The sequence below is a fragment of the Cnephaeus nilssonii genome (genome assembly GCF_951640355.1).
Source record: "Cnephaeus nilssonii genome assembly, chromosome: 18".
Classification (NCBI taxonomy): Eukaryota; Metazoa; Chordata; class Mammalia; order Chiroptera; family Vespertilionidae; genus Cnephaeus; species Cnephaeus nilssonii.
The window spans coordinates 4787531-4813497 of NC_137089.1; the positions used below are offsets into that span (position 1 = coordinate 4787531).

The 25967-nt window shown below is 49.2% G+C and overlaps 1 protein-coding gene across 3 annotated transcripts in view; it reads left to right on the forward strand.

Annotated features, from left to right (window-relative positions):
* Positions 1-25967, forward strand: part of ADCY8 (adenylate cyclase 8) — a 143102-nt gene that overhangs the window by 106115 nt on the left and 11020 nt on the right. For 2 of the 3 annotated variants that reach the window (XM_079796329.1, XM_079796331.1), the window contains 5 exons: positions 2610-2811; positions 4909-4998; positions 12537-12709; positions 17800-17878; positions 24222-24380. In XM_079796329.1, coding sequence (XP_079652455.1) covers positions 2610-2811; positions 4909-4998; positions 12537-12709; positions 17800-17878; positions 24222-24380 — 703 coding nt within the window. The remainder of the gene's footprint in view (positions 1-2609; positions 2812-4908; positions 4999-12536; positions 12710-17799; positions 17879-24221; positions 24381-25967) is intronic. The other variant, XM_079796330.1, reaches the window with a different exon arrangement.

Consider the following 25967-nt stretch of genomic DNA (forward strand, 5'->3'; position numbering starts at 1 on the left):
GGGCTCCACCCTCATGACCTAATCACCTCTCAAAGGCCTCAACTTAAACACCATCACATTGGGTTATAGGATTCAACATACCAACTTCGGGGGGACACACATTCAGTCCATTGCACCTCTCTTTCCTTTCTTCAGCAAGCCCAGCAGGAAGTGCTGATCACTTAAAACTCTGTTAGGGACTCACTCAGGTGGTTCTGTGGGCAAATACACCCCACAGCCCTCCAGTACAACCTGACACCCCACCAAAAGTATACACAAAAGCACCATAGCTACGTGGGCAACAAAGCATCCATTTCATAAAGCTCCAAGACAATGCTGGCTTTGCTTAAGCAGAGCTATGGTAAAAACTGGAGCACAGAATGTGGTTACAATCAGGAGAGGAGAGCACGTGGTGTTTGCTCTGAATCTCTCAGCTCTATCTTTGCCTCTCCATTCTCCCCTCCAACTCCAGTGTGGGGTCTCCCTGCTGTGATGATGGGAAAGGTCAATGCAAGGCACCACCGCCCACCCACCCCAAAGCCAACGAATGAAGGGGACGGGACTTCCTGGGGCCACCTGAGCTCCCTGCCTGGGGAGAGATGGCGAAGAGAGAGATGACCAGACTTCTTCCCACAGGGGAGGTCAAGGCTGTGGCCTCCTCCCAGTGGGTCTCGGAGGAGGAGGGGACGTGCGTCTGAATTCACATGCACACTGACATTTAACATCGGCCTTGTCTTTCAGGAGGAACGAGGAGGCAGCAGTGGGGGTAGACAGAGGGGCTGGGAGGGTGGGTGGGAACTCTTCCCCTGGAGGCTGGCGAGGGGAGGAACAGCCTCGCTCCCCATTGGAAGCTCCATCAGTGGGTTTTTATTGAGCACCGTCCATGTTCTCAGCCCTATGCCAGGGCTCAGGGAAGAATCCAGAGAAAAGCTGAAGCTTGGAGGCCGCGCAGGAGAGGGAGCCCCAGTGCGCTGAGGGAAAGCAGGCAGGCTGCTGCGCTCAGCACGGAGGACTGGGCTTGACTGTTGCCCATGGATGGGAAGGGGAGGGGCAGAGAGATGAGAGAGAGACAGAGAGGAAAGGCAGCCCCCAGAGCCGAGGGCAGCCGTTCTAGGTCCTGCCATGCAGACTTCATATGATGGCAGCTGGGGCCACAGAACTGGGCAGCTCTCTAACCACCTTTGCCCGGTTGGCTTAACACAAGATGTTCGTATTCTCCATGGCTGCCTCGCATGAGGAGGCACAACAGCCTTGGAACTGGCCCCCCTCTCCTGGGACGGCCTGACAGCCATCCACCGGCTTTCTCCTTCATCCGCCTCCCTGGGGCCCAGGACTAATGGCGTGTTACCAGCGGGTTTGGGGGGAAATTTCCCATCTGCCTGGAGCCCTCTGGGAAGCCACTGCTGCACGGACCTTCCATTCTTATCTAAAACTCCTGCATATTCCCTGCCAAGGTAGTCCAAATAGCAAAACTGTGCCGTATTAAAAAGGAAGAAATGAACAAAACCTCCCACAGGGAGCAATCACTTTCCAGCGTCTGTGATGCTCACTGGGCAGAGGAAGCTGAGGTCTGGCTACTCCCTCCTTGTAAAGGCCTTACCCCTGGTTGTCATGACGCCCTGTACTCCCACTACCCTGCTGTTTTGACCACATTTCTAAATTGCCTTTGCTACAGAGAGGAAGCAGTCAAAGACACCTCCAGAGAAGGGGTTTTAAATAAATTGAGTCACTAGGAGCAGCCCGACACCCAGCAGAGGTACCCACTAGACAGGAGCTACCATGGCAAGAGCTTTGGTGAGAGCTTAAAGCTCAGGATGTAGAGTTGGGAGTGATGTTGAAGCCTTGGGCAAGGATGTCTTCTCCTTACTCACGTCTCAACTGTCTCCTCACCCAGGTCCTAAATGGCACATAGCACATGCCATGCAAACCTTGGTGATCACTCACCAAGCTGAGCAACTTGGACCAGGTGCCAAGTTCAGTTCTTGGCATCGGAGCAGATGGAGAGGGAACACGTTTTATAAAACCCGCCTTGAAGGGGACAGGGCGTGTGGGTCCCTCCCACAGCCAGAGTTTTGAGATAAGATCCCAGTGTCATGTTGCCTTGGCAGCAGCTGGCCTAGTGAGAAAGATGAATAACAAAGGAAGTGCAAAAATTGAGCAGCAGTGCGACATCAAGCCAAATAGTTGATGTTCATTGCAAAGTTCCTCAATCAAAAGAATACGCTAAGAACAGATACAATAAGCCCGACTGGCATGGCTTAGTGGCTGAGCGCTGACCTATGAACCAGGAGGTCACGGTTGGATTCCTGGTCAGGGCACATGCCCAGGTTTCCGGCTCAATCCCCAGTGTGGGGTGTGCAGGAGGCAGCTGATCAATGATTCTCTCATCATTGATGTTTCTCTCTCTCCCTATCTCTCTGAAATCAATAAAAATATATATTTTTTAAAAATAATGGGTACAATAAAATGTTTCCTGCCATAGCCTGTTTCTAAAAACAAGTAGAGATTTAGAGGAATTATTGGAACCAAGGGGTGGGGAAGGGCGATCATGGATGTGATTGACAGTATCACCCAGCCAATGGGAAATAAGAAGGTGGAAGCCACGTGACCCAGCTGTGTTTCCCTTGCAGGGCTATGCCTATGGCCATCCAGTTCTCCATCCTAATCATGCTGCACGCGGCCCTGGTCCTCATCACCACGGCGGAGGATTACAAGTGTTTACCACTCGTCCTGCGGAAGACTTGCTGCTGGATCAACGAGACCTATTTGGCCCGGAACGTCATCATCTTCGCATCCATCCTGATCAATTTCCTGGGCGCCATCCTCAATATCGTAAGCATCCCAGGCCCGCCCACCCTCCAGTGTCCGGGATGCTCTGGGGGGAGAGGGGGAGGAGCAGGGTTTGTGGAGCTGCAGCGTCTTGCATTGCCTCCCTCGGTACCAGTTCCCTTCGCGTGCCTGGTCCAGCCCCAAGCCTAGGGACAGAGCACAAAGGTGCGGCCACTGCCGGAACCGAGCATTTCACTGGGCAGTTCCAGTGGGAGAAGTTTTGCTCTGCAAAGGCGCTCCAGCCTCCCTGCAGGTCCTGCCCTGTCACTGGCTACTCGATGGCAGTGGTCGGTCAGTCACCGTGTATTAAGTGCCACCTGCTATGTGCCACGCACTGAAGGAGGAGCCGTGCGCAGTGCGGTTTTCGTATTTAATCCTCACTAAACCCCGTGAGGTAAGTCTCGTTATCCCCACTTTATGGCTGAGGAAACTGAGGCTCAGAGACATGAAATAACTTGTTATTAACCCGGTCTGTCTGACTCCATGACTCATGCTCATTCTCATCTGCTGAACTGTATCTCTGGGAATGGGAGCGGGGCCATGGGAATGAGTAGCTGTCGTTTGTTTATTGAGCATCCGCTGTGGGCGACAGGTAGGTATTACCGTTCCCACCTAATGGATGAGGAAACCGCACCTCAGGGAGGTTAAGCATCTTGCCTGTGGTTTTCTAAAAGCTCCTATTGGATGTGACACATCGAACTCCGATGAATCTCCAACTGCCATATTTATCATTGTTTTTAGTTTGGTGAGCCATGTGTTAATGATTTCATTTTCTCTCTAGAATGGTAACATGATAGCTGTAAGCACTGTCTGTGTCAACTCAAGCAGTCTGCGTTGTCTGTGACTTAGGGACCGAGCGGAGGAGTGGTTTGTCTGATCCCAGGGCTTGAACTTGGCATGTTGAGAGAGGCTAGTGGAGGTGTCATCTGGTGGCTGAAACCATCACCATGCCCCTTGGGTCTGAGGAGGGCATCTGCTTTAGGACACACCTGCTTTAGGATTTTAAGATGAGCCGGTGGAAATGAATAGGGGAGGCGGATACAGAGGAAAGAGGAAAATGAGTAGAGAATTATATGACCTGGAATGTGTTGTGCAAGTTGGCCTAATATTTACTTAGAGTCTACGCTGCTCAAGCTCTACGGCCGGCCTTGAAGTAAAGGACTCAATGGGATAAAGGAAAGGGGAATCGCAGTCTAATTAAATTCAGCGTCACATGAGTATTTGATGTGAGATTGTGGCACTTGAACGTGGACGCGCATAGGACCATTGATCACAGCATTCAGAGTTGTAGCTGGGACCTTAATCTGGACAAATCAGATGCCTCTGGGGCGCAGAATTGGGCAATAAGCCCAGGGACTCAAGGTCAGGGTTATCCTTGGGGCCAGCCATGCCACAGTAGTGTGGGTGGAGGTTCTGAGGCGTTGGAGTCAGATAGACCTGCGTTCAAATCTAAGCTCCACCGCTTATCAGCTCGGTGACCCTGGACAAGTTACTTTACTTCTCAGAGTTTCCTATTCTTCAGTTGCAAACGGGGATAAAAAGAGCAGCAACATCACACGGGGATTGTGAGGGAGTTTTTGTATAAAGTGTCTGGCACAGAGGAGGTTTTCAGCCAATGGTAGCTTGTTCTTTTCTGAGCGCCATGAACATCACCTGAAAAATGTCTGGGCTCAGAATTTCCCACCACCCCAGTGCTAAGAGTCTGTATGGAACACGTGCCCCTCAGGTCCCTTAACATCTCCCAGCTGCTGAGGTGGAGGCAGGCTGTGAGCACACCCAGGCCTCTCCTGCCATCCATCTGCTCTCTTCTGAGCCCACGGGCACACTCCTCCGTGATGGGGCCACAGGGCAGTCTTCACCGCTGTCCTCACTGGGTTGCCAATGCCCTTCTGAGCCAGTGCTTCCTTTAAAGTGAAGGAGGAGACCCCGCTGGCACTGCCAGGCACAGTGAAGCCCTCGGCGCCGGGTCCGCCCCACGCTTTGGCTGAAGCCCAGCGCTGATAGCACAGGACGCCTTTTCCAGCACTCACACTGACTTTGTTGTTCCTGTGTTTTTTTGTTTTTTTGTTGTTGTTCTTTTTTTTTTTTTTTAATCCGCAGCTGTGGTGTGATTTTGACAAGTCGATACCCTTGAAGAACCTGACTTTCAATTCCTCAGCTGTGTTTACAGATATCTGCTCCTACCCAGAGGTATTTATTCACAAGCCCCCTGGGCAAGACTTGGGCCTAGACATCGCCACCAGCTCCAGCCAAGCAGGAGTGGGGAAGGGCCTCCGAGGGCACCCAGAGGCCTGTTTCCTTCTTCTGCCTCTTCCTCCTTCTTTGTCCTTCTTCCCCTTCTCTGCCTTTCCTCTCTCCTGTCTCCTCTGCTCTCCCCTTTCTCTTCCTGCTCCCTCCTCCGCCTCTCTCCCATTGCTGCCCTTTCCCCATGTCTCTCTTCCTTCTTCCTCCTCCTCCATGTCTTCCCTCTTCACCTTTCCCTCTACTCATTTCCCTCTTTCCCTCTGCCTCCTCCTCCCCTATTCACTTCCACCGACTCATGTCAAGATCCTAAAGCAGAGGTGCCCCATCATCAATAGAAGACAGAGAACGGAGTTATTGCTCAAAGGGTGTTTGCTGTATTGGAAAAGGAAAGCTGGAAAGATGGATGGATGGATGGATGGATGGATGGATGGATGGATGGATGATGGATGGATGGGAGATGAAAGGAAATGAGCAGAGAAGGTAGGGGGGAAAGAAAGGAAGGAAGGAAGGAAAAAAGGAAGGAAGGAAGGAAGGAAGGAAGGAAGGAAGGAAGGAAGGAAGGAAGGAAGGAGAGATGGATGGAAGGAAGGGAGGGAGGAAGAAGAAAGAAAGGAATGGAAGGGGAAGAAAAAAGGAAGGAAGAAAGGAAGGAAAAGAGAGAGGAAAAAGGAGCTAGTGACTCACAAAATCAGAACACAACTAACCTTAAATAAAAGTGGTGTAGGCAGTGCGTGGAGCACTACAGGGTCAGGAGGTGTCCCGACATCACACCCACCATCGCAATATAAGTCTGACCCTCTCTTGATGACAGAGCCACTGGTCTGGTCCTGGGCATCAGGGTCAACCTACGGGGCCGGGCAAAGGACAAGCTTAGGCTCCACTAGTCCTAGCCCAGACCTTTACACATTAGGACAGAAGTCCTGGGCCGAGAGGGAGGATAGCTAGGATGTCCCAGAAGACCCCAGCCAGCGCCATACTCTGAGGACGCTGAGTGGACTCTTGTTCTCTAAGACTCTCTCCACCATGTGGGCGGAGGAAAGGCTCTCTGTGTCTCTTAGGCCCCAGAAAGGGTTTGAGAAATGTCTGAAAAGGAGAGAAAGCCTTGCCCCCCTCCCCAGGTGCAGAGCACCTATCTACTTGATATGCAGAACGTCATTGAGTCCTCAAGATGTCTGGGGTAGAGGCTGTGACCATCTCCACTTTATAGATAACTAGTGTTCCAGTACACAAAATTTGTGCAGTTGGGGGGGAGACCAGCATGGCCTGTGCCCTGTCACAGTGCGGGAGCCCCGAGATCCATTGCCCCAAAGAGGTAGGCCCCGCCCACCCATCTGGGGCTCCTAGATGGATTGCCCCAAAAAGGTAGGCTGGAGCCAGGGGAGGCTTGCAGCCCCCTGGACCGGCGCAGGGGGGCAGGGAAGTGAGCCTCACATCCCTGGGCCCGTTGCCAGGGTCAGGGACACAAGCCTCAAGTCCCCAGGTCGGCACAGGGGGTGGGGACACGAGCCTCACATTCCCAGCCCAGCCCGTTGCCAGGGGCAGGGACATGAGCCTCATGTTTCCAGGCCGGCACAGGGGGCAGGGATGCAGCCTGCTGATTGGTTGTTACGTGATAGCATCCTGACCAATTTGCATATTATCCTATTATTAGATAGATGAAACGATAGCTTAGAACGCACCTTGCTCAGGGCCAATCCTGCCTGACTCCCATTCTTCCTCACTCCTTTCCGTCCCTCCTCCTTTCCATCCTTCTTTCCTATCTCAGTTATCAAGACTCGCTACTGCAATGCAAACCATGTCTGGCTTATCCTGAGCCCATACGTCTGAGCCAGGCTCAGTCCCTAGGGAAGAACTAGGCTCATGTTAAGGAAGCTCAGGGATGCACAGGACAGACCACGTGCTCTGGGACTCCCTCCACCAAGTAATGAGTGAGCTCTGAGGTCATGGACTCCTTGGGACACCAACTCCCCAAGAACTTGGTTTGGAGGACTTGAGGAGGGACCCAAGAGGCAGTGAGTTGGCCCAGAGTCGGATATTTAGAGCTAGGCAGAAGCTGGATTTCACTCCCAGCGGAGCCTCTTCACTTGCTAGCAGCGGAATCTTGAATCGATTCTCACTGTCTCTGAACCTCAGCTTCCTTGTCTGTACAGTGGGAAAAATAATAGCTTCTTCACGTGGCTATTGTGGAGTTAAGGAACAGCACGTTCTCATGGTGACTACCTAGAGGAGCTAGCAAATGTTGCGTTTCTAACATGACTTCTGACATGAGTAGATAGATGTTCATGAACTATTTAATCTGGGCTTCCGTGTCATTCTAGACTGGGGATGGGGGAGGGAGGGAGAGGACCTTTTTTCTGTCAAGGGCCATTTGGATATTATAACATCATTTGCAAGCCATACAAAATTATGAACTTAAAAATCAGCTTGCTATATTTGGTCAAACATTTAATGAACTCAATCCTAATGCCTTGGCAGGGCCAGACCAAATGATTTTGTGGGCCTTATACAGTCCTTGGGCCAGACGTTCCTCACCCCTGTTCTAAACCAACACTATATACTCTGGGCCCCAAACCTGAACTCCCAAACTCAGGACCAAGCAGTCCTGGTGGGTAGGCTTTTGGATCACATAGCTTCATCTCTATGCCTCAGTTTCTTTATCTGTAAAGGGAGGGTGAAAGTAGTACCTTCCTCATGGGTTGCTGTGAGGATTAAGTAAATTCATGCATGTAACAAGTTTAGAGCAACACCTGACCCAAAGGATCTGCTCATTAAAGGTCAGCTGTGATTGATTTATCATCTCTAGTACAAGCTTCTGAGCCTGAACTGCCCACACATGTTTACTACAAGTGACACACCTGTATCAGTGCCGACATATCATGTGCACTATGAAACATACTCAAAAACAAGAATATTAAAAAGTGAGATAAAATACACAAATCAGGGTTTCATACTGTCCTCCCACAACCAAGGAATCACCTTGCTCAGGGTCAGCAAACTATGCCCACAGGCCAGACTCTGCCAGCCACCTGTTTTGTAAATAAAATTTTACTGGGCACAGCCGCACCCATTTCTTACCCATTTCCTATGGCTGCTTCTATAGGACAATGGCAGAGTTGAGTAGGCACAACAGAGCTGGTGTGGTCCACCAGGCTAACAATATTTACGGCCTGGCACTTTAGAGACCATATACTGATGCCAGCTACTGTTATCTCCCGGGGGCAGGAATCCCACTGGTCAAAAAGGTGGGCAGCTGGGCTGTGTCCATCCCCCACTACTATGATGACCCAATTTGCCCCACCATTTGCCATCCTGATGTTTGTGGCTGTGGTTCCCAACCTAAGGATTTGTCTAGAAAACAGGAAGGAACCAGACATTCAGACCTTCTAAAAGGCTTCATCTACACACCCCTTCCCACCCGTCACAAGTGTGTTCCCAAGCAAATGGCTTCATCTCTCTGAGCACCGTTTCCTTATCTTCGTCTCTGACCCCTGATCCCATGAGAAATGATACTCAGTCCAAAGGCGTGTTATTAAACTGGATGATGTGATATAAACAAAAGAGGTTGTTGCAATTATAGTGCCAAGTAGAATTTCGTTCTGAACTGGAGCTTGCCAATTACTAAAGAAGGAGTGAAGATGCAGGAAATGACAGCGAAGAAAGCCATGTGCCAACTCTGAGTGGAGAAGTAGCCGAGGGGGGAGGGAGGGCAGAGACACAGGTCTGCAAAGTGAATGCAAATCACATGCACAAACCCACCATGTCATTATCTCAGGCGCCTGAAGGCAGTTCTCAGGCGGTTTGACGGGAAGACCATCTTAGAATGCAGGCCCTTGATTATAGGCTCCGGCAGATCTGGATAAACAGCTAACTATATTGCAGGAGCATTCGGAGCTGTCTGTCGTTTTAAAGGGCCCCTGTGCCCATTTCCGTGGAGTGTAATTAGCTGTGTCTTTGCATCCTGGTGCTTTTCTTCCATTTCCTTCCCATGCTTTTGGGTCCCACCCAGCCTTCAAGCCCCCCTTTGCCAAAAGGCATTCCCTGGAGAACCCAGCCCCTTCAGACCTCTTCCTGCCATTTCACAGGCTCTCTGGCATCATCTTCGAACTCACACTCCATCCTTTCTGCAGTGTATTTATCTGCCTAGAACATTCTTCCCAGCCCGTCACATTTATAAACTGCTTTGAAGACAACTGACAATATTTATAGGTATTCAAGATTACTCAAGGGACAGAGCCCACAGTGTGTGCTTAGTAATTTTTCTTAAAAACAAAAAAACAAAACACACACACACAGAAAAAAAAACACAAAAGCCAGTCAGAGAAAGATAAGTATCACATGGTCTCACTCATATGTGGAATCTAATGAACAAAATAAACTAATGAACAAAATAGAGACATGGAAGCATGGAACAGACTGTTGAATCTCAGGGGGAAGAAGGGGTGAGTGGGTGGGAAGAGATCAACCAAAAAACTTGTATGCATATATGCATAACCTATGGACATAGACAATAGTGTAGTGAAGGCCTGGAGCACGGGTTGGGGGCGGGGGGAGGCGGGGGCTAGAAGGGGACAATGTGGGGAGGAAGGGTACATCTGTATTACTTTCAACAATAAAGATAAATTTTAAAAAATAAAATGCATAAAGTAGAAGGGGGGAAGGTATATCCCAATGAAGTAGCAGAGATTTTTTACCTTCGCACCTGAAACTACTAAAGCAAACTAACTGGGCATCAGACAGTGACCCCAGAAAAGCCGGAAGCCCATGGAGTGAGCCCTGTGGTTCCTGAGCTGTGTGGGTGCTGTAGGCCAGCTTTCAGGCTGTGGCTCAGGCTGGGGAAACCCAGGTGGAGCCTGATTTGGGAAGACAGAGCTGGGAGTCTGGGGAGGCCAAGGGGCTAGAGTTTGCAGAACAGAGGGAAGAGAGCTGCACAGAGGAACCCAGAGATCCACAAAGGGTTCCATTAGCGCAGGTGAGGGAACCAGCTGGTGCTTGGGGAAGAGCCGTCTGGAAGGATCCGTGCCTGGAGCTCACACAGTGCTAGAAGGGTTTTTAGTGTTGTTTTTTTTCCCTGCCAGCCAGACTGAAAAACCTTGTCATTCAGGGGCATTGGGTAGAATCATCAAAAGGGCCGTGCTGGGCGGTATGCAAGAATTACCCCGAGCATCTGTCCTTGGGCCATTTTAGAAATTCAATAAGACGAAGTGTATAAGGTCATTCATGGAGGACCTGCAACAGAATGCATACCGAATAAATATTTAGTTTTAATTTATTTCTATTATAATTTTATTTCTTACTTCTTCTGCTGTCTCTATGGCCCCATCACATGAGCTCACATTGCTGCCAGAACATTTTCCACAGTGAAGTACCGTTGGCATTTCCGTGCCTGCTTCACATATTAGGCCTGACTACCTCTTAGCTTTGAATTCCCAGAACCTACCACCATGCCTTGACTACAGCAGGCACTCCATAAATACTCACTGCATTTAAAAATTTTAGTAACTTTTTGCTTAAGGGCACGATCAATTCGATGGCTTTTGACCTAATAAATGACGCAGAACTGGCATTGGCAAAGCTATGGGCAGCCCTTCACGTGATGCAGGTAACAATGAACCGGGGACCCTCGGATCTACTCCTCTTTCCTCCGTTTGGGAAAATGGAAAATCTTGGAAGTTTCTTTGGATGGAGAAAACACACTTGAGAATGAACTTCTCACCTGCTCACTTCACTCGCAGCTTCCTGCACAAACGTATCAAAACGAGTTCCCTGTAAGCCTGGCCAGGGAAGACCTTAGAGAAGTGAAGAAAGCTTCTTCACTCCATTTGAGATGAGGACATAACTGGGTTGATTGGGAAAGGAAGAGACGAGAATAAAGGACGCCCCAGACGCTGGGCTTCTTGAGCGCAGGGACAGTCGTTCATTTCTAAGCCCATCCCGTGCACCCTAAAGGCACAGGCCTTCGCCCTCATTGGGTACTCAGTCCGGGTGCTGTCCACATTTTTTATATCAATATTTCTGACAAGTATACATGAATGAGTCAGTCTGTTTTGAGAAGTCAATAAACATGTGTTCAGTAGTTTCTCAGGGAATTTCTGGAAAGTCTTACCTATCTCCTTGGCTCATACAGAAATGGCCTCTCCATGTGGTAGGAGGGAAAAGACAAGTTGTTATAAAGAGCCGAGTATAGCAAGACAGGAATGGACTTTAGAAATGGCCCAGCCCCGTGTACTTGCCAAGAGTCACCTTCACAAGGACAGGTCGTAGCCACGTGTTCGTGGTGTCACTTTCTAGCTGAGAGAAGTTAAACAATTTACTTAAGCTCTCTGAGCCTCAGTTTCTTCACCTGCAAAGTGGAAACTATGATTCTCATCTTGACTAATGTTATTTTGAAAACTGTAAGGGAAAGTGGGTACAAAGAGCAAAGTACTGCCACCAAGCGCGTCTTGGATAACACAGGTCTGATTCTTTTTCCCCACTGAATAGTCAGAATCTAAACCAACCATCCAGAATTGATATTGGGATACTTCTGTCAGAGAAATAGACTGAGGAGCTTCCTACAGAAGGCTAAAATCCGGCTGGGCAGACTAATAGATGGGAGCCCCTGGAATAATCCAGCCTTTGGGTGGCTCTAATCTGGCCATTTGAGCAGCCATTTCTAATACAGGTGACAGATGTTATGCTGAGCTAGAAAGGGCGCTGTGCAGGAATGAGGCCGCATCCAGAAGCACCTGGAGATGTGCAGGAACGCTTCTCAGAGAGGACGCTGAGTTTGTCGGAGGAGTTAGGCTCAGTCGCCCGGATGAGACTTGAGCGACAGTACACGGGGGGTGCAAAGCACTGAGGCCCGGGAGAGCAGGCGAACGGCTGGTCGGCAGTGAGGCTGGGACATACATCAGGGTTTGGAAAGTGCAAGGGCATCCGCTTTATGATGGCCTGGAGAGCTTTGCTCTTCAGAAAGGAGAAGAAACTTTGAAGGAATGGGGAGCAAAAAAAGGGCTTCAAGTTAAGGAGTGACATGATCCAGTCTGTGCTTTAGAAACACTGGGTAGAATGACAGTCTGCATTCGGGGGGACTGGGGGCAGGAAGCAGACAAAGCTGCCAGAACACTGTTCAAAAACTGTAGGTGAGAACTAAACAGAAGCAGGTGGAAGGAGAAAGCTGGCTGGATGTGAGATCCAGGGAGGAAGTGGACTCTAACTTAGGATGACCTGGCTGTGGGGAAAAGGAAGGCACACAGATGAGATCAAGGTTTCTGGCTTAAGGAATGGTGTGAAAGACCCGCCCAAAAAAAACAGGGAACAGTGTCTTGGGGAGGTGGTAATGAAATGATGAGTTCAATGCGGAGCTACTGAATTGAGGATGACTGAGACCTCCAAATGGAGATGCTCAGCAAACATCTGTACAAGGAGACCTACTGGCATCCGTGAGTGAGAGTGAACCCCCCACCTTGCCACTGAACCTGACCACCTACATTCTCTGTTTCCAGTACTTCGTCTTCACGGGCGTGTTGGCCATGGTGACCTGTGCGGTTTTCCTCCGACTCAACTCTGTCCTGAAGCTGGCCGTGCTGCTCATTATGATCGCCATCTATGCCCTGCTGACCGAGACCATTTACTCAGGTCTCTTCCTGCGCTATGACAACCTGAACCATAGTGGAGAGTAAGTGCCCGCCATCGCGTGTTCAGAAAGTGCCCAGCTTCCTGTGGGAAGTAGAACCACTGGGAAAATGATGGAGGTGGAGTTAGGGAAACCTGGGGACCGTTTGAAGATTAATGTATTTCTCAGTTGAGGCACTCTCTAGATTGCAAGTCTAGGCAAAATCTCTAGTTTTCAAGTATTATCGTTTATATTAATTACAGATTAATTACTGAGTTAAAGTTTGGACTGAATCACAGCACACGTCTCCTAATAATTGATGACTCCTTCACCTTAAACAGATCCCAGCCTTATAGGATCTGATTATAACTTGACTGTAGCAATGTTAATAATAGTGGACATTGTTCACTTAATGGACCTCAAAATATTAACTATTGTTTTCTCTGGATGGTAGGCTTAAGGACAGTTTTATTGTTTTATTTGTGAATTTTTATCAGCTTCCAAATTCACTACAATTGGCATAAATATTTCTATAATGAGTAACACTCCAATTAAATACTAATTTTTATGAGACATCTGATAAGATGTCTCTAAAGATTGTTATTGCCCTGAAAATGACATTATCCCACGTGTGTTTTCACTTAATTATGTTCTTTTCTATTAACATAGGGAGATGGTAGAATTAATTCAATTATTTTATTAATACAAATAAATTAGTTCAAAATGTCCTTAGTTTTAGTCTCTACCATCTAATATCAAGCAAAGTATTATAATTTTGTATGATTTCAGCCTATAATCATAGAAGCCACAAAAATTTTTTTCTTCTGAATTCAAATCACAATTCTTTCTGGATGTCCCTTGACCTGGCTGACTTACTATGCATCTTCTGCAGTCTCTACTCAGGCCATATTTTTTCCATCTGCAGTACATCAGAAAGACTCAAAGACCATTCCTAATTTCCTTTTACTTTCCTTCTGAATTTGACCTAGTCATCACTGCTTTCAGAATGATTCAAGAGGTATTTATGTTTCCTTTGGAAAGTACGTTTTAAGTGATAAGTTCTCGGGCTTAAGAAAAGCATCTGCATCACAGAGAAAAGGATATTAGAAGTGCCAGCAGAGCAGGCGTTTGGGCTGCATTCAGGGGGAGCTGAACAAATGACATTTCCCATTCAAACTAAGCCGGGTGAACCAGTGATTTTTAAAGCACCACTACCCGGAGCAAGGTCATGAGCTGGGAGCTTTATGGGGTGGAGAGAGGGAGGGAGACATGGGCCATGCACCATGCTCAGCACATCACCAAGATTTGCTCATCTACTCCTCCAGTTATGGAGGTAAATGCTATCAGTCTTTCACAATGGGCAGTGAACTGAAGCTCAGAGGTATAGAGTGGCTTGTCCAAGGTCAAACAACTGGTCATTAGCAGAGCTGAGACTGAAACCTGGGTCTGCATGAGTACAAAGCTCATGTCGTTAATTATTTTTTCAGGAGTCCTCAGACTTCAGAAGCCAAAGAATTAAGTGACATGGAGAAAAGAGTGGCACTAAAATATCCCTATCGCTCCCCCCAAAATAAGCACTGTAGTGACTGTGAGTGAAGAAATGAATGAATCCCAGTCCTAAAATGCTGGATGACAATATGGACTCACAGTCCAACCCTCTTCACTTCAGCACTGGTGGTAGTGAACAGCTCCAGTAGATTTGAGCACTTTCTCCTGCTCACTGCCTATGGCCTCAAACTTGACATGTGACATTTACTTACCATCCTTACTCTAGAGGCTTATCAACCACTAGCTAAGCAAGATATATGTCCCATACCTATAAAGCCCACCTCACCCTGACCTCCCAAGACTTGCCATCCTTTAAGACTGAGCTTTTGAGTCCTCCTAAGCTACATTCTGTTCATTCCCATGGCAACAAGGATGTATTCCTACTATGGAGTCTATCATGTTACAAAATTATTTGTCTGTTTGATTCTCTCTCTTTTTTTTTTTTTTTTTAGTGGACTCTTTTGATCACAAAGACAATGTGCCTTCTTCATTTCTGTATCCCAGCATGTCCCTGGCATGCAAATGCTCAATAATTATGTGATTTGCTGGGGCTATAGAAAAGAAACACAATAATGAGTATCATCTCTTATTAGCATCTGATCTCTTAAAAAGGCAGATGGAATTAGAAATTCATAAATCTGAATATCCCCATGAGAAAGCATATTTCCAGCCCTATATACCCATTCCACCTAGAGTGCTGAGCTGGGCCTGGCTCTGTAGAAGCCAGAGGGTCTTTTAGCATAAAGCTTGGCTAGAAGCTGCCCCCATTTCCCTGAGCCCTGTGCTACTCCAGCTGGTCTCCAGCAAGAATAGAAAAGGGAAAGGTGGCATTGCCTGGGTGCAGCCACATTAACACTCACTACTCCTTCCTCTAAACCAGGGGTCCTCAAACTTTTAAACAGGGGGCCAGTTCACTGTCCCTCAGACCGTTGGAGGGCCGGACTATAGTTTAAAAAAAAACTATGAACAAATTCCTATGCACACTGCACATATCTTATTTTGAAGTAAAAAAACAAAACAGCAAAAACACCCACATGTGGCCCTCGGGCCGTAGTTTGAGGACGCCTGCTCTAAACACTGCATCTCATCTACCATTGCCCGATTGTGTCCCTAAGCCACACCAGAGTTAAGTTATTTTGAGTGAGTTCTGAGTTTTTGTGTGCTCATGATCGGGAGGTGATAAAACAAGGGAGTGACGTGATCTGGCTTTAGTGGTAATAAATATTCTGGCAGCCATGTCAGAAAATAGATTGTAGACAGTAACATCAGGGGGCTACTGGGAATCATGGCAGCTGGACTTAAGTGCTGGAGGAAGAGGGGGAGAGAAGTGTGAGGACTGAGGATATATGTTGGTGGAAGAGTGGACAGGATTGGGATAACGGAGTGGTGATGCCTGACTCCCAGTTTTGTTTCTGGTTTTGGCTCAAGCACCTGGGTGAATGGATGAGGGGGCAACTGCCTGAGATGGAGATACCTGGGGGATAAAACAGGAGGTGATGGGAAGCAAGTCACAGTGTCCACTGATGTAAAGTACAGCATAGGCAATCTATTTATAAATATAAAAGCCTAAGCAACCCTTATGGCAGAACAACGTGTCAGTAAGATGCACACTGACCACCAGGGGGCAGATGCTCAACGCAGGAGCTGCCCCCTGGTGGTCAGTGCGCTCCCACAGGAGGAGCGCCGCTCAGCCAGAAGCCGGGCTCATGGTGGCAAGTGCAGCTGCCACAGCATCGGTATCCTCTCCCCACTCCGCGGCAGCACTACTGAGTGGCGGCAGCAGGTGCAGCGGGCCGGGATGAGCGCGAGTAGTGCAGTGCCTGGCCCCGATTCAGGCTCCTCCCTGGCCGCTTGCCGCCTGGCACACTGCTACATCCCCCAAGGGGTCCCGGACTGCAAGAGGGATGTCCAACTGCTGGCTTAGGCCCAAACCCAGTGCCATTCTCTGTAGAAGGCAGTCAGTCTGAACAACTCAGTGACTCAGGGAAGCACAGGGAACTCAGGGTGAGCCTGCCTCCGCACTTGACTCACCCACTCGATGGTGTTCCCAAGACAGACCGTGGTGGCCCAGCCTGTGCATGTGCATGTGCAGCAGCTGCTAAAGCTCAAGCAGCAGGCCGTGAAGCAGCAGCAGCAGGTCATCCAGCCACAGCCGGCAGGCGGACATCCCCCAAGGGGTCCCAAACTGCGAGAGGGTATAGGCCAGGCTGAGGGATCTCCCCGCCTCTAGTGCACGAATTTCGTGCACCGGGCCTCTAATACTGTCAATAATACTTTGATAACTATGATGGTGCATAGTGGGTACTGGAAATATCAGGTGGGGGGTCACTTTGTAGAGTATATGATTGTCTAACCACTATGCTATACACCTAAAACTAATACAGAATAATATTGAAAAAAATCTTCTGTTAAGATGACTTGCCTTGAGCATTTTTATTTGCGGTTTTCTTCTTCTGCCAGTGGAAGCCTGTGTCCACATGCAAAGCTCCACCAAACTCTGTGCCTCCTGGCTGAGGTTGTCCTGAGAAAGGCTTCATATGGCACCAAAATGAAAGAGAGGAACATTTGGAATCAAACAAGAGATTCCCTGGCCTTCTTCTGAATTTCTCGGATGGCTGAAGGTCAGGTCAGCGTTTAAGTGCACACTGGCTGCTGGCTGTCTTCAGCTGCCCTCCAGCTTGCTCTTCTTGAGAGCCCGGAGAGGCCGGTCAGCGACCGGCAGCTTGTGCCTCAGGAAGGACTGGATGGAGTGTGAGAGCTGACACAATGGCACATGGAACAAAGCCTTTACTGAAAGGCACAGGACTTGAAATGGGGTAACAACAGTGCCCGGCTCAGAGAACAGATGTAAGCATTTCAAAAGTGATAGAATCAAACAGTGTGTGCCCTTGACACACCTGATGGAGAATCTAAGTGTGACTCCTATAGCACTTAGAACAGGGAGCGGCAAGGAGCAATGACCCCACCCTGCTTCTTAAAGAGCGTGACTTCTAGGGAAAGTCTTCACGTGCATTTTTGTGACAAGGAAGCCTGAGGGTTCTTTGAAATGTAGTAAAAGTGTCCTACAAATAGAAGATATTTTTTTCAATGTTTTTGGGGATTAGTTTCAGGTGTACAGCACAGTGGTTAGACAATCAGATACTTGACAAAGTGTTCCCCACCCCCTGAAATTTCCAGTACCCACCTGGCACCACACACGGTTACTAAAGTATTATTGACTCTATTCTCTAGGCTGTACTTTACATCCCCATGACTATCCTCTTAACTACCCATGTGTACTTCTCAATCTCTTCAGCTTTCACACTCAGTCCCCAGCCCCTCTCCCCGCTGGCAACCACCAGTCTGTCTCTGCATCTGTGAGAGATGACGTCATTATACATGTGAGCGCACTGTCTAAAGGCTTCCCCCAGGTGTGACCTGAGTGACCTCATGCCCTTGGGGGCCAACGGATTTCTGAATTAGCCTAAGTGGAAACCCCCCCGAGCTGCCTCTAGGAACTAGCGGGTGCTCTTTCTTTTTATCCCGCTCCTTTCTCAGCCTCAGTTTCCTATCACATGTCCCTGAAGTCCCTTCATGGTTGCCATTTGCATTTCTTCTTCCAACAGAGATTTCCTGGGGACCAAGGAGGCGTCGCTGCTGCTGATGGCCATGTTCCTCCTCGCTGTGTTCTACCACGGACAGCAGGTAATCGGACCTACTGCTCAGCCTGCCTTTGGTTGCCTGGCATCTCCTGCTGCCGTAAAGCTGGCTCTGCTTTGCAGCACATGACTAGTAGCTGCTTGCAGCAAGCTGTGATTCCCAACTAATCAATTTCTAATATAGGCCACTTCATAAAACACGAAGCTGGAGAAGATGGTCAACAATACGGCTTAAGGATAGCTCTTTCAAAGAGACCATTGTCCTTAAACACACACACACACACACACACACACACACACACACACACACACACACACAGAGCTTTGGATTTCTGCTTGAGGGAAACGGATCTCTCCCAGTTCCGTGGCCTGGATGAAAATGTGACTATCAGAGTTATGCATGCAAACCCTTGGGTGCCAGACCAGCTGAGCCAGGGTTCTAATCCCGCCTCTGCCTCTCGGCAGCTGGTGGCCTTGGGCTTGTTGCTTATCTCCCTGAGTCTCAGTTTCCTCATCTCTAACGGTAGGAACACCTAAGCAGGGCATTTGGAAGAATCATCTCTTTATTATTGCGGGCAGTGTTTTGCTCATGGCCTTCCGTAACCATAGGAAGTGCTTCCTCACTGCTGTGTCCCGAGCAGATAAAGCGCCTAGCATAATGATGCCACTTCCCTCGGAGCCTCTCCTCTGCCAGGGTCTGGGGGGCACTGTGCATAGCACTGTCCAGAACCCCATCCCTGGCCCCGAGGGTTCCAGTCTCTCGGAGAGCAGGCCCCAAATAATGCCACAGGGCACGTGCCGAGTGGGGAACAGGCTGTCCAAGGACCTCAAGAGTCGGAGGGGCGAGAAGATGTTCTGCATGGGAGCATCTCACCAGGCTTCACCTGGGTGTCCCCTGCTGCCCCCAGTAGAGCTTCTCCATGCACACCGAGACCATGAACGCGGTCATGTCATCCCTGGGGATTCCTACCCGCTGCAGAGCCACACCCTGCCGGCCCACTGCTCCCCTCTGGACTCCTGTCCGTCTTTCTTTGGTCTGTGCAAACTTCCAAAAAAGTAACCAGAAAGAAAAACAAAAAAACAGGAAGACATCAGCTAAAGCAGAAATAGAAACAGATCACTGAGAAATCACCATGGAAACGGGGAGGCAACGAACCCTGAGAAGCCAGGGATGAAACAGCCCAAACCTCAAGAACCTAGAGCTGTTTGTAATAAAGGGGGTGGTGGAGTGCAGTCAAGCGGGGGGGGGGGGGGGGGGGGAACGAGTGACATAAAGCTTGGCGAGCAAGACAAGGGGGAAGGGTTCACAGGTACCGAGCTCCTACGAAGTGCCTAGCACTTCACCTCCACTCCTCACTCCCTCAAGCACCCGCAGCCTGCAATGGCAGTGACCGTCAACCCCGCTTCACAGATGAAGGGAGCAAGGCTACTCAGCTCAGAAGCAAGAGAGCAGACTTCCAGCCCAGCCCCGCCTCCCGAGCCCCCCTTCCCACTTCTCAGCCGGAGGAGAACAGAGAGGACGGGTGTGCATAGCAACACAATGTTGGGGGGAAGGGGGGTGGGGGGGAGTGGTGTAGCCCTGCCATAAGACTCCGACTTGTTTTTCAGTTTTAGCTGGTTTGATGGTGAAACCATAAGCCCAATGTCAAAGCTAGCCATTCCCAGAATCCCTGTATTTCGCTCTCGCAGACTGGGCTGTCGGTGACAGCTGGGTCATGTCTGCCATGTCCCAATGGATTCTGGTTGCGGGGGACCATGCCCGGGGCTGACATGCAAATGGCAACCCACTGGAGGGCTATGGAGACACAATCAGGCAAGGCAATTCTACGGAGCACCATACGCACACTCCATCAGCCAGGATTTAAGCTGACAAGTGAGAAATCCTGAGAGAGCAAGTTCCAAGCGAGGGGCCTCGCTCCGCAACAAGAAAGACGTTCCTGTCTCCTCCGCCACCTTAAGGCGTGACCGGGTGCCCTGTCGCACCCCTTCCTCAGTCCCTTTCTAACATTCCAACATTCCGACTTAATTTATTCCACTCTCCACGTGTCCTGGGCACTCAGGTAACCTAATCCCATTCAGAGTGTGTATAAAGTAAGAGTATAGCAGGGCAGCAAGGGCCTGAGTAAGGGACTTCCGATAGTTTACCTTTTTATTTTTAACACTAGAGGCCCGGTGCATGAAATTCGTGCACAGAGGGGGGGTGTCCCTCAGCCCAGCCTGCACCCTCTCCAATCTGGGACCCCTTGAGGGATGCGTCCTGCTCGCTCCATGGCCGGCAGCCATTTCTGTTTGGATTTGTTTACCTTCTATAATTGAAACTTTGTAGCCTTGAGTGGAGGCTTGGGCCGTCAAGGGCTGGCGTAAAGCTTGGCTTCCTCCATTGCCTGGGAAACCCAAGCCTCCCTCCTGCTCTCTGTGGCTGTAGTCATCTTGGTTGGGTTTATTTGCATACTCGCTTTGATTGGCTGGTGGGCGTGGCTGGTGGGCATGGCTTGTGGGTGTAGTGATGGTATGGTCAATTTGCATATTACTCTTTTATTAGGTAGGATTCTGAAGACTTTGAAATGACATAATCACAGCCCACAACTGCAGCAGTTACAGGCCCAGGCTTGGCCAGGGCCAGAGGAGATTCACACCCCAGCTGTGCGGCTTTCAGTCATTGACTCAACTCTGAGTCTGTTTCTCGCCTATAAAATGGTGTGATAATAATATATAGGGTTGTTCTAGTACTTAATGAGACTAACTATAACATACTTATCCCCGTACTTTCCACACAGCGTACATGCTCAGAAATCATGAGCTATTCATGGTTTACTTTGGAAGCAAGCCTCTGAGACAAACAGGGAAAGGATTGTTATCCATCTGGTCCCCAGGCAGGAGCAGAGACTCGAGTCACTCGAGGTCACAACGCCAGTAAGGAAAGCCAGACAGAAACAGGCGTGTTCCCGCTCCACCCGCCCGGCGCCTGCCTGGCTGCTGGAAGAGGCTTCAGGCAGAACGACACCGGTTCAGGTGTCACCTATTCATAGCACCTGTCGGCCCCGTTCTTCCGGATAAAGCCTGCCCATTCCTGGGTCTGCTACCTGCTTCCACCAGTTCCCCTTGGTGACCCGGGCCCCCTGTGTTTGGTGACAGTGCCCACTGGTGCCTGGTACTCAGCAGCCTCCCGGTGAGAGCACTGTAGTTACACATCTCCAGAGAGACTGGGCGGTCATATAATAACGAAAGAGTTGGAGAATGCCATCTTACACACATGTGACAGTGATATGCCCAGCACTTCCTCCTCCTCCTCCTCCAGGCAGGAGAATGCTCTGAAGGTTGGGCAGGGAGAGCAGGCATCCCACACCTCCCACCTCGTGCCTCATTCCCCTGCAGCCCGGAGGTGTGGCCGAGGAAGCCACACGTGGGGGCAGGGGTTACTGAGGTCACGTCTCCAGTCGCTCGCTCACTTCTGGGCCTGATGCAGACAGGCACGGGATTGTGGGGCTTGGAGAGAAAGACCCAGTCTCAGGCCCGTATATTCTTAAGTCTGAGTCCCAGCAATGCCACTGGTAGAAAGGGGACCTTGAGAGATTCAAGCTCCCAGAGCTGTCCTTTAATAGGCAATAGTCAACTATCAGGAGTTAGACAGCAGCTGACTGAGTCACGTATATAGAGTGTAGGGGGAAGACCACAGCTTGGAGTCAAACGCCCTGCAAGCTTCGGAGTCTCGCGACATAATCTCAGTAGGTTCTGGGAGTCTCCTTGCTTTCTGTGTGAAAAGATGTCCCAGGCTTGTACATTTTCTCCCCGAAACTTCAGCCGTGTGAGTTTGGTAGGAATTTGTATTTTGAAACCCAATCTGGATACCGGGATGCTTGTTGCCGGGGGTTCTCACTGTCTCAGCCTTCACTTCGGTGGGCGGAGCTGGGAAATACACATCCATATCATGTGCTCACAGGGCCACTCACTGCACAGGCAGGACATGTGCTCTGACTGAACCTCATCTGTCTTATATCTGTACCTCCTTTTTCCCTCCCCCAAAGTCCAGTTCTTAGTGGCACCAACACAAACGCTCATTTGCGTTCTCCTCCGTTCACATGCAGTAGTCTAAGTGGTAATACCACAAACACTACCAGCTGCAGTAGGATGGTTGTAAACAGTATTAAGATTATTTTTAAAGGCTTTTTATTGATTTTTAGAGAGAGAGGAAGGCAGAGGGAAGGACAGAGAGAGAAACATCGATGGGAAAGCAAGACATCCATTGGCTGCCTCTTGCACATCCCCTACTAGGGATCGAGCCCACAACTCAGTCATGTGCCCTGACCGGGAACCGAACCCGGGAACTTTTCTGTGCATGGATGAACAACACCCAAACAACTGAGCCACACCGGCCGGGCTTTAATGTTTTTCTAAGCCCTCTTCATCCTCAGAGTGTTTCCCTCTCTGAACGTGTCATCAAATCCTTGTGTTAGGGGAAACTCAGAATCACTCCTCTCCGTGTGGTTTTACGTGTGGATTCATTTGCTTAGTTGTGTTTGTTTTTACAGAGTTTTAAAAATCCATTTAGTTTTATACTTAAGTAAAGTATTTCCGTGACGCAAAAGTCAAGTTTGTAAAACAACATATAATTTTAAAAGTTTGAATTCTATCCCTTTTCCTCCACTTTTTTTCCTCCCTTCTTCATCTCATTGGTAATGATTTTTTTTACTTTAATTTTTCAACAAATAAAATCCCCCTGCCCCCCAGAGAGAGAGAGAGAGAGAGAGAGAGAGAGAGAGAGAGAGAGGTAGATATCTAGATACCTCCCTTCCTGAGACCAATGGTGACATACTAAACACGCATTTCTCCACCTTGGAGACAGTCCATCAAAGTACAGAGAAATAGTCTTCATTTCTTTTTATAGCTGCACACAATAGTTCATTCAACCAACAAAAGGAACACTTGGGTTGTCTCCAGCTTTTGCTATTACAAATTCTGCTGAATAGATAACCTGCTGCCTCTGTCATTTCACATTGTTGCCATCCACTGAGACTTTCACGTAAGACAAAGAAGTGAGCTGGATTTTTTTAAGCCTTTGAATTCGAGGCACCCAACCATGTATTTAATAGTGTGGTATACTATTCAACAGCCAACGACTCTGAAATAATGACATCCGCCAGGCTGTGGTCAATATGTGAGGTGCTTTAGAAAGGAAGTTGTCCACCAGCCAGCACCCAGGGAAGCTCGGACAAGAGGGAACGAATGCGTCTGAGGACCTACCAGGAGCCACGTGCTTTATCTGTAACTTCCTGTGTAATTCCTCTTCTAATCTGGCGAGGTCACTGGTGGTCCTCCCACTTTCAGAGATGAGGCACCTGGGATGACATCACCAGCCCAGGTCACGGTATTTGAAGTGGGACCAAGACGCTAAGCCATACTTGTCTCACAACTAAACCCATGAATGACCCTTTCATTGTTAGCTCATTGATTTCTTCCTTATTGCCTAGTGAATGGACTTAGCACCACTTAAATGTACACTTAAAAATGGCTAAGATGGTAAATTAGGTTTATGTACTTTATCACAACTTTTAAATAATTTAAATGTTATAATAAAAATAACATGTGTATACATAGATACATGTGTATGTATATATGCAGGTATGTGTGTGTGTGTGTGTGGCTTCTTAGCATACTGCCTACCATGTAGTCGGCACTCACAAATGCTCTTTGTACATCAAATGATTTTTCTTATCACATAATGCCTGAAGGATCTCTGAGTGAAGTCCATCCGCTGCCAGCATTATTCAGACTCTAGGGTTGGGCTCTGGAGTGAAGCCCAAATCCTGGCTTCCCACTAACAAATGTGTGACTTTGGCCAAGTTACTTCACCATGTTTGCTTTCATTTTCTCATAGGATTGATCATAATGATTCCTATGAGGGCTTTTGTATGAATGAAAGGAGTGAAGACATGTATATTGCTTAGAACAATGCCTGGAATAATAATAAGCACCATCTAAGTGTCAGCTGGCTTGATTACTATAACTTCTCCATTGAGTCAGTAAGTACTGATTGAACACCTGCCCTGGGCCAAGCATGTGGCTACATGGTAAGGACGTAATGCTGAGCAGGGGAAAGAACCCTGACTTCATAGCACCTGCAAGCCAGTAGAAGACATGGCCATTATCAGATAATCACACAAACGATTAGAGTTATGGTGCCATAATGCCAGGAAGGGAAGGTACACAGCCTTATGAAGTTTGATCATCCTCTGATCTCTTGTGTCAGGCAAAATGCCTCCCCAAATGCCCAGATGTGGCTCTGTTTTGCTCATGAAGGTTCCTGCGAAGCTTCCCCCACCTGCCACACGTGGGCCTGAAGCCTGCCTGCCTGCCTACCTGTTTCCCTCTTCCTCTCCCCTGAACTGCAGCTGGAGTACACAGCCCGCCTGGACTTCCTGTGGCGGGTTCAGGCCAAAGAGGAGATCAACGAGATGAAGGAGCTGAGGGAGCACAATGAGAACATGCTCCGGAACATCCTGCCCAGCCACGTGGCCCGCCACTTCCTGGAGAAGGACCGAGACAACGAGGTGAGCCAGGCTCCTCTGGCCGGGGAGAAGGGGTGGTGGTGGGTGGGGTGAGTTGGACACATGGACCCCAAGCTCTGGGAAAATCCCCCTGTCCCGTGAGCACGTGGCGGTGGAGATCATGCCTGCCACTTGGTGCCAGGCCCCTGAGACTGCCCAGCACTGTGACCTATACACACCGCCTCCCTCCCAGCCTCGGGTCCCACATCGGTAAGATGGACAGAATAAGATGTCCGTTGCAAGACTGGATTGTAAAGTTTTACATATGTGTGAGCACAGATCACCTGCTTGTCAGTGGCTGGCAATGGCAGGTGTGATCAGGGGAAACGCTCAGTGGCTGGCTGGCTAGCTGGTTGGTGGGTTGGCTTCTTTGTTTTAATCTGTGATTGGATGCCTGTAGGCATGGAGTAGGCTCTCCAATGTATCCATCTCTATCCTGCCCCTTCTGTTGCTTAAAGACATTTGGGCCTGTGACCCTTGCCTTAGGATAAAGCTGGGTGAGGGTCCCTATCTCATCCAAGCAGCCACAGAATGGCCATGGGAAGGAGCTGAGTGAATGAATAACCCGCTGCTCGAACAGCCAGCTCTTGGTGAACCCGGGCCCTGGACAGTCTCCTGGGTGCAGGTCGAGGCACCACCCACCCTCCTCAATGGATGACGCTCTCTGGAATTAGGCTCAGGCCCGGTTTCCTGAAGGCTCCCTAAGGTCAGGAGCTCTGTGGCAAGAGCTTTGTGACGAAGCCAAGAAAGCAGAGGGAATATTGATGTGGGTCACCCATGACCTCCAGAAGAAGCGGATGAAACACTGAGCCCTCCAAGGCGAACCCAAGGAGAACCACTTTTCCATCAACACAGCAGAGCCGCCGGGATCTGGGGCCACTGGGGAGGAGCACGGGCACGCTGCCCTCGTCCGGGAAGGATGGCAACCGGCCAGGGATGCTGAAACCCCAGGTCATCAGCTGTTTCCAGGCCAACCCCACTGAGCAAAACAATGGGAGGTTCAGCCTTCGTCACGTATATGAGACATTCTCCAGAAAATGTCTCATCACGCTTACTTGAGGCTTTGTAAATATTTAAAGAATTGATGTTCAACCTCTCTGAGTCCATTTCCTTCCTCATCCCATCACTGAGGAAATATCACCCTTGCTGAGTGGGTGTGAGAATTAAAACAGGTGTGAACACACAAGGCGCCCGGTGCAGCCAGGTGTGTGGCAGGTTCGGTACAGAAAGGCCACATGATGGACCCGGAAGCCTGGCGCCCTGGGTTCAAAACTGACTCCCCCTCTCGCTCCCTCTGAGACTATGGACAAGTGACGAACTCTCTGGACCTCCTTTTTCTCACCTACAAAGTAACACAACTTCCCTACTTTGTCCAATGGTTATGACATTTACATCTGTGCATAAAGTGCTTATACGATGCTTGGCACATTCTAAGAGCACACAGATGGTGAGCTGTAATTATTTTTTGATCAATGTGAGCCACCACTACTTCTGCTCCCTCCCAATCACAGCCCCAGCCCCTACCATTCATTCGCTCATTTGCTCAGCAGATGCTTCCTGAGGGCCGACCATGTCTCAGGCGTTGTTCTA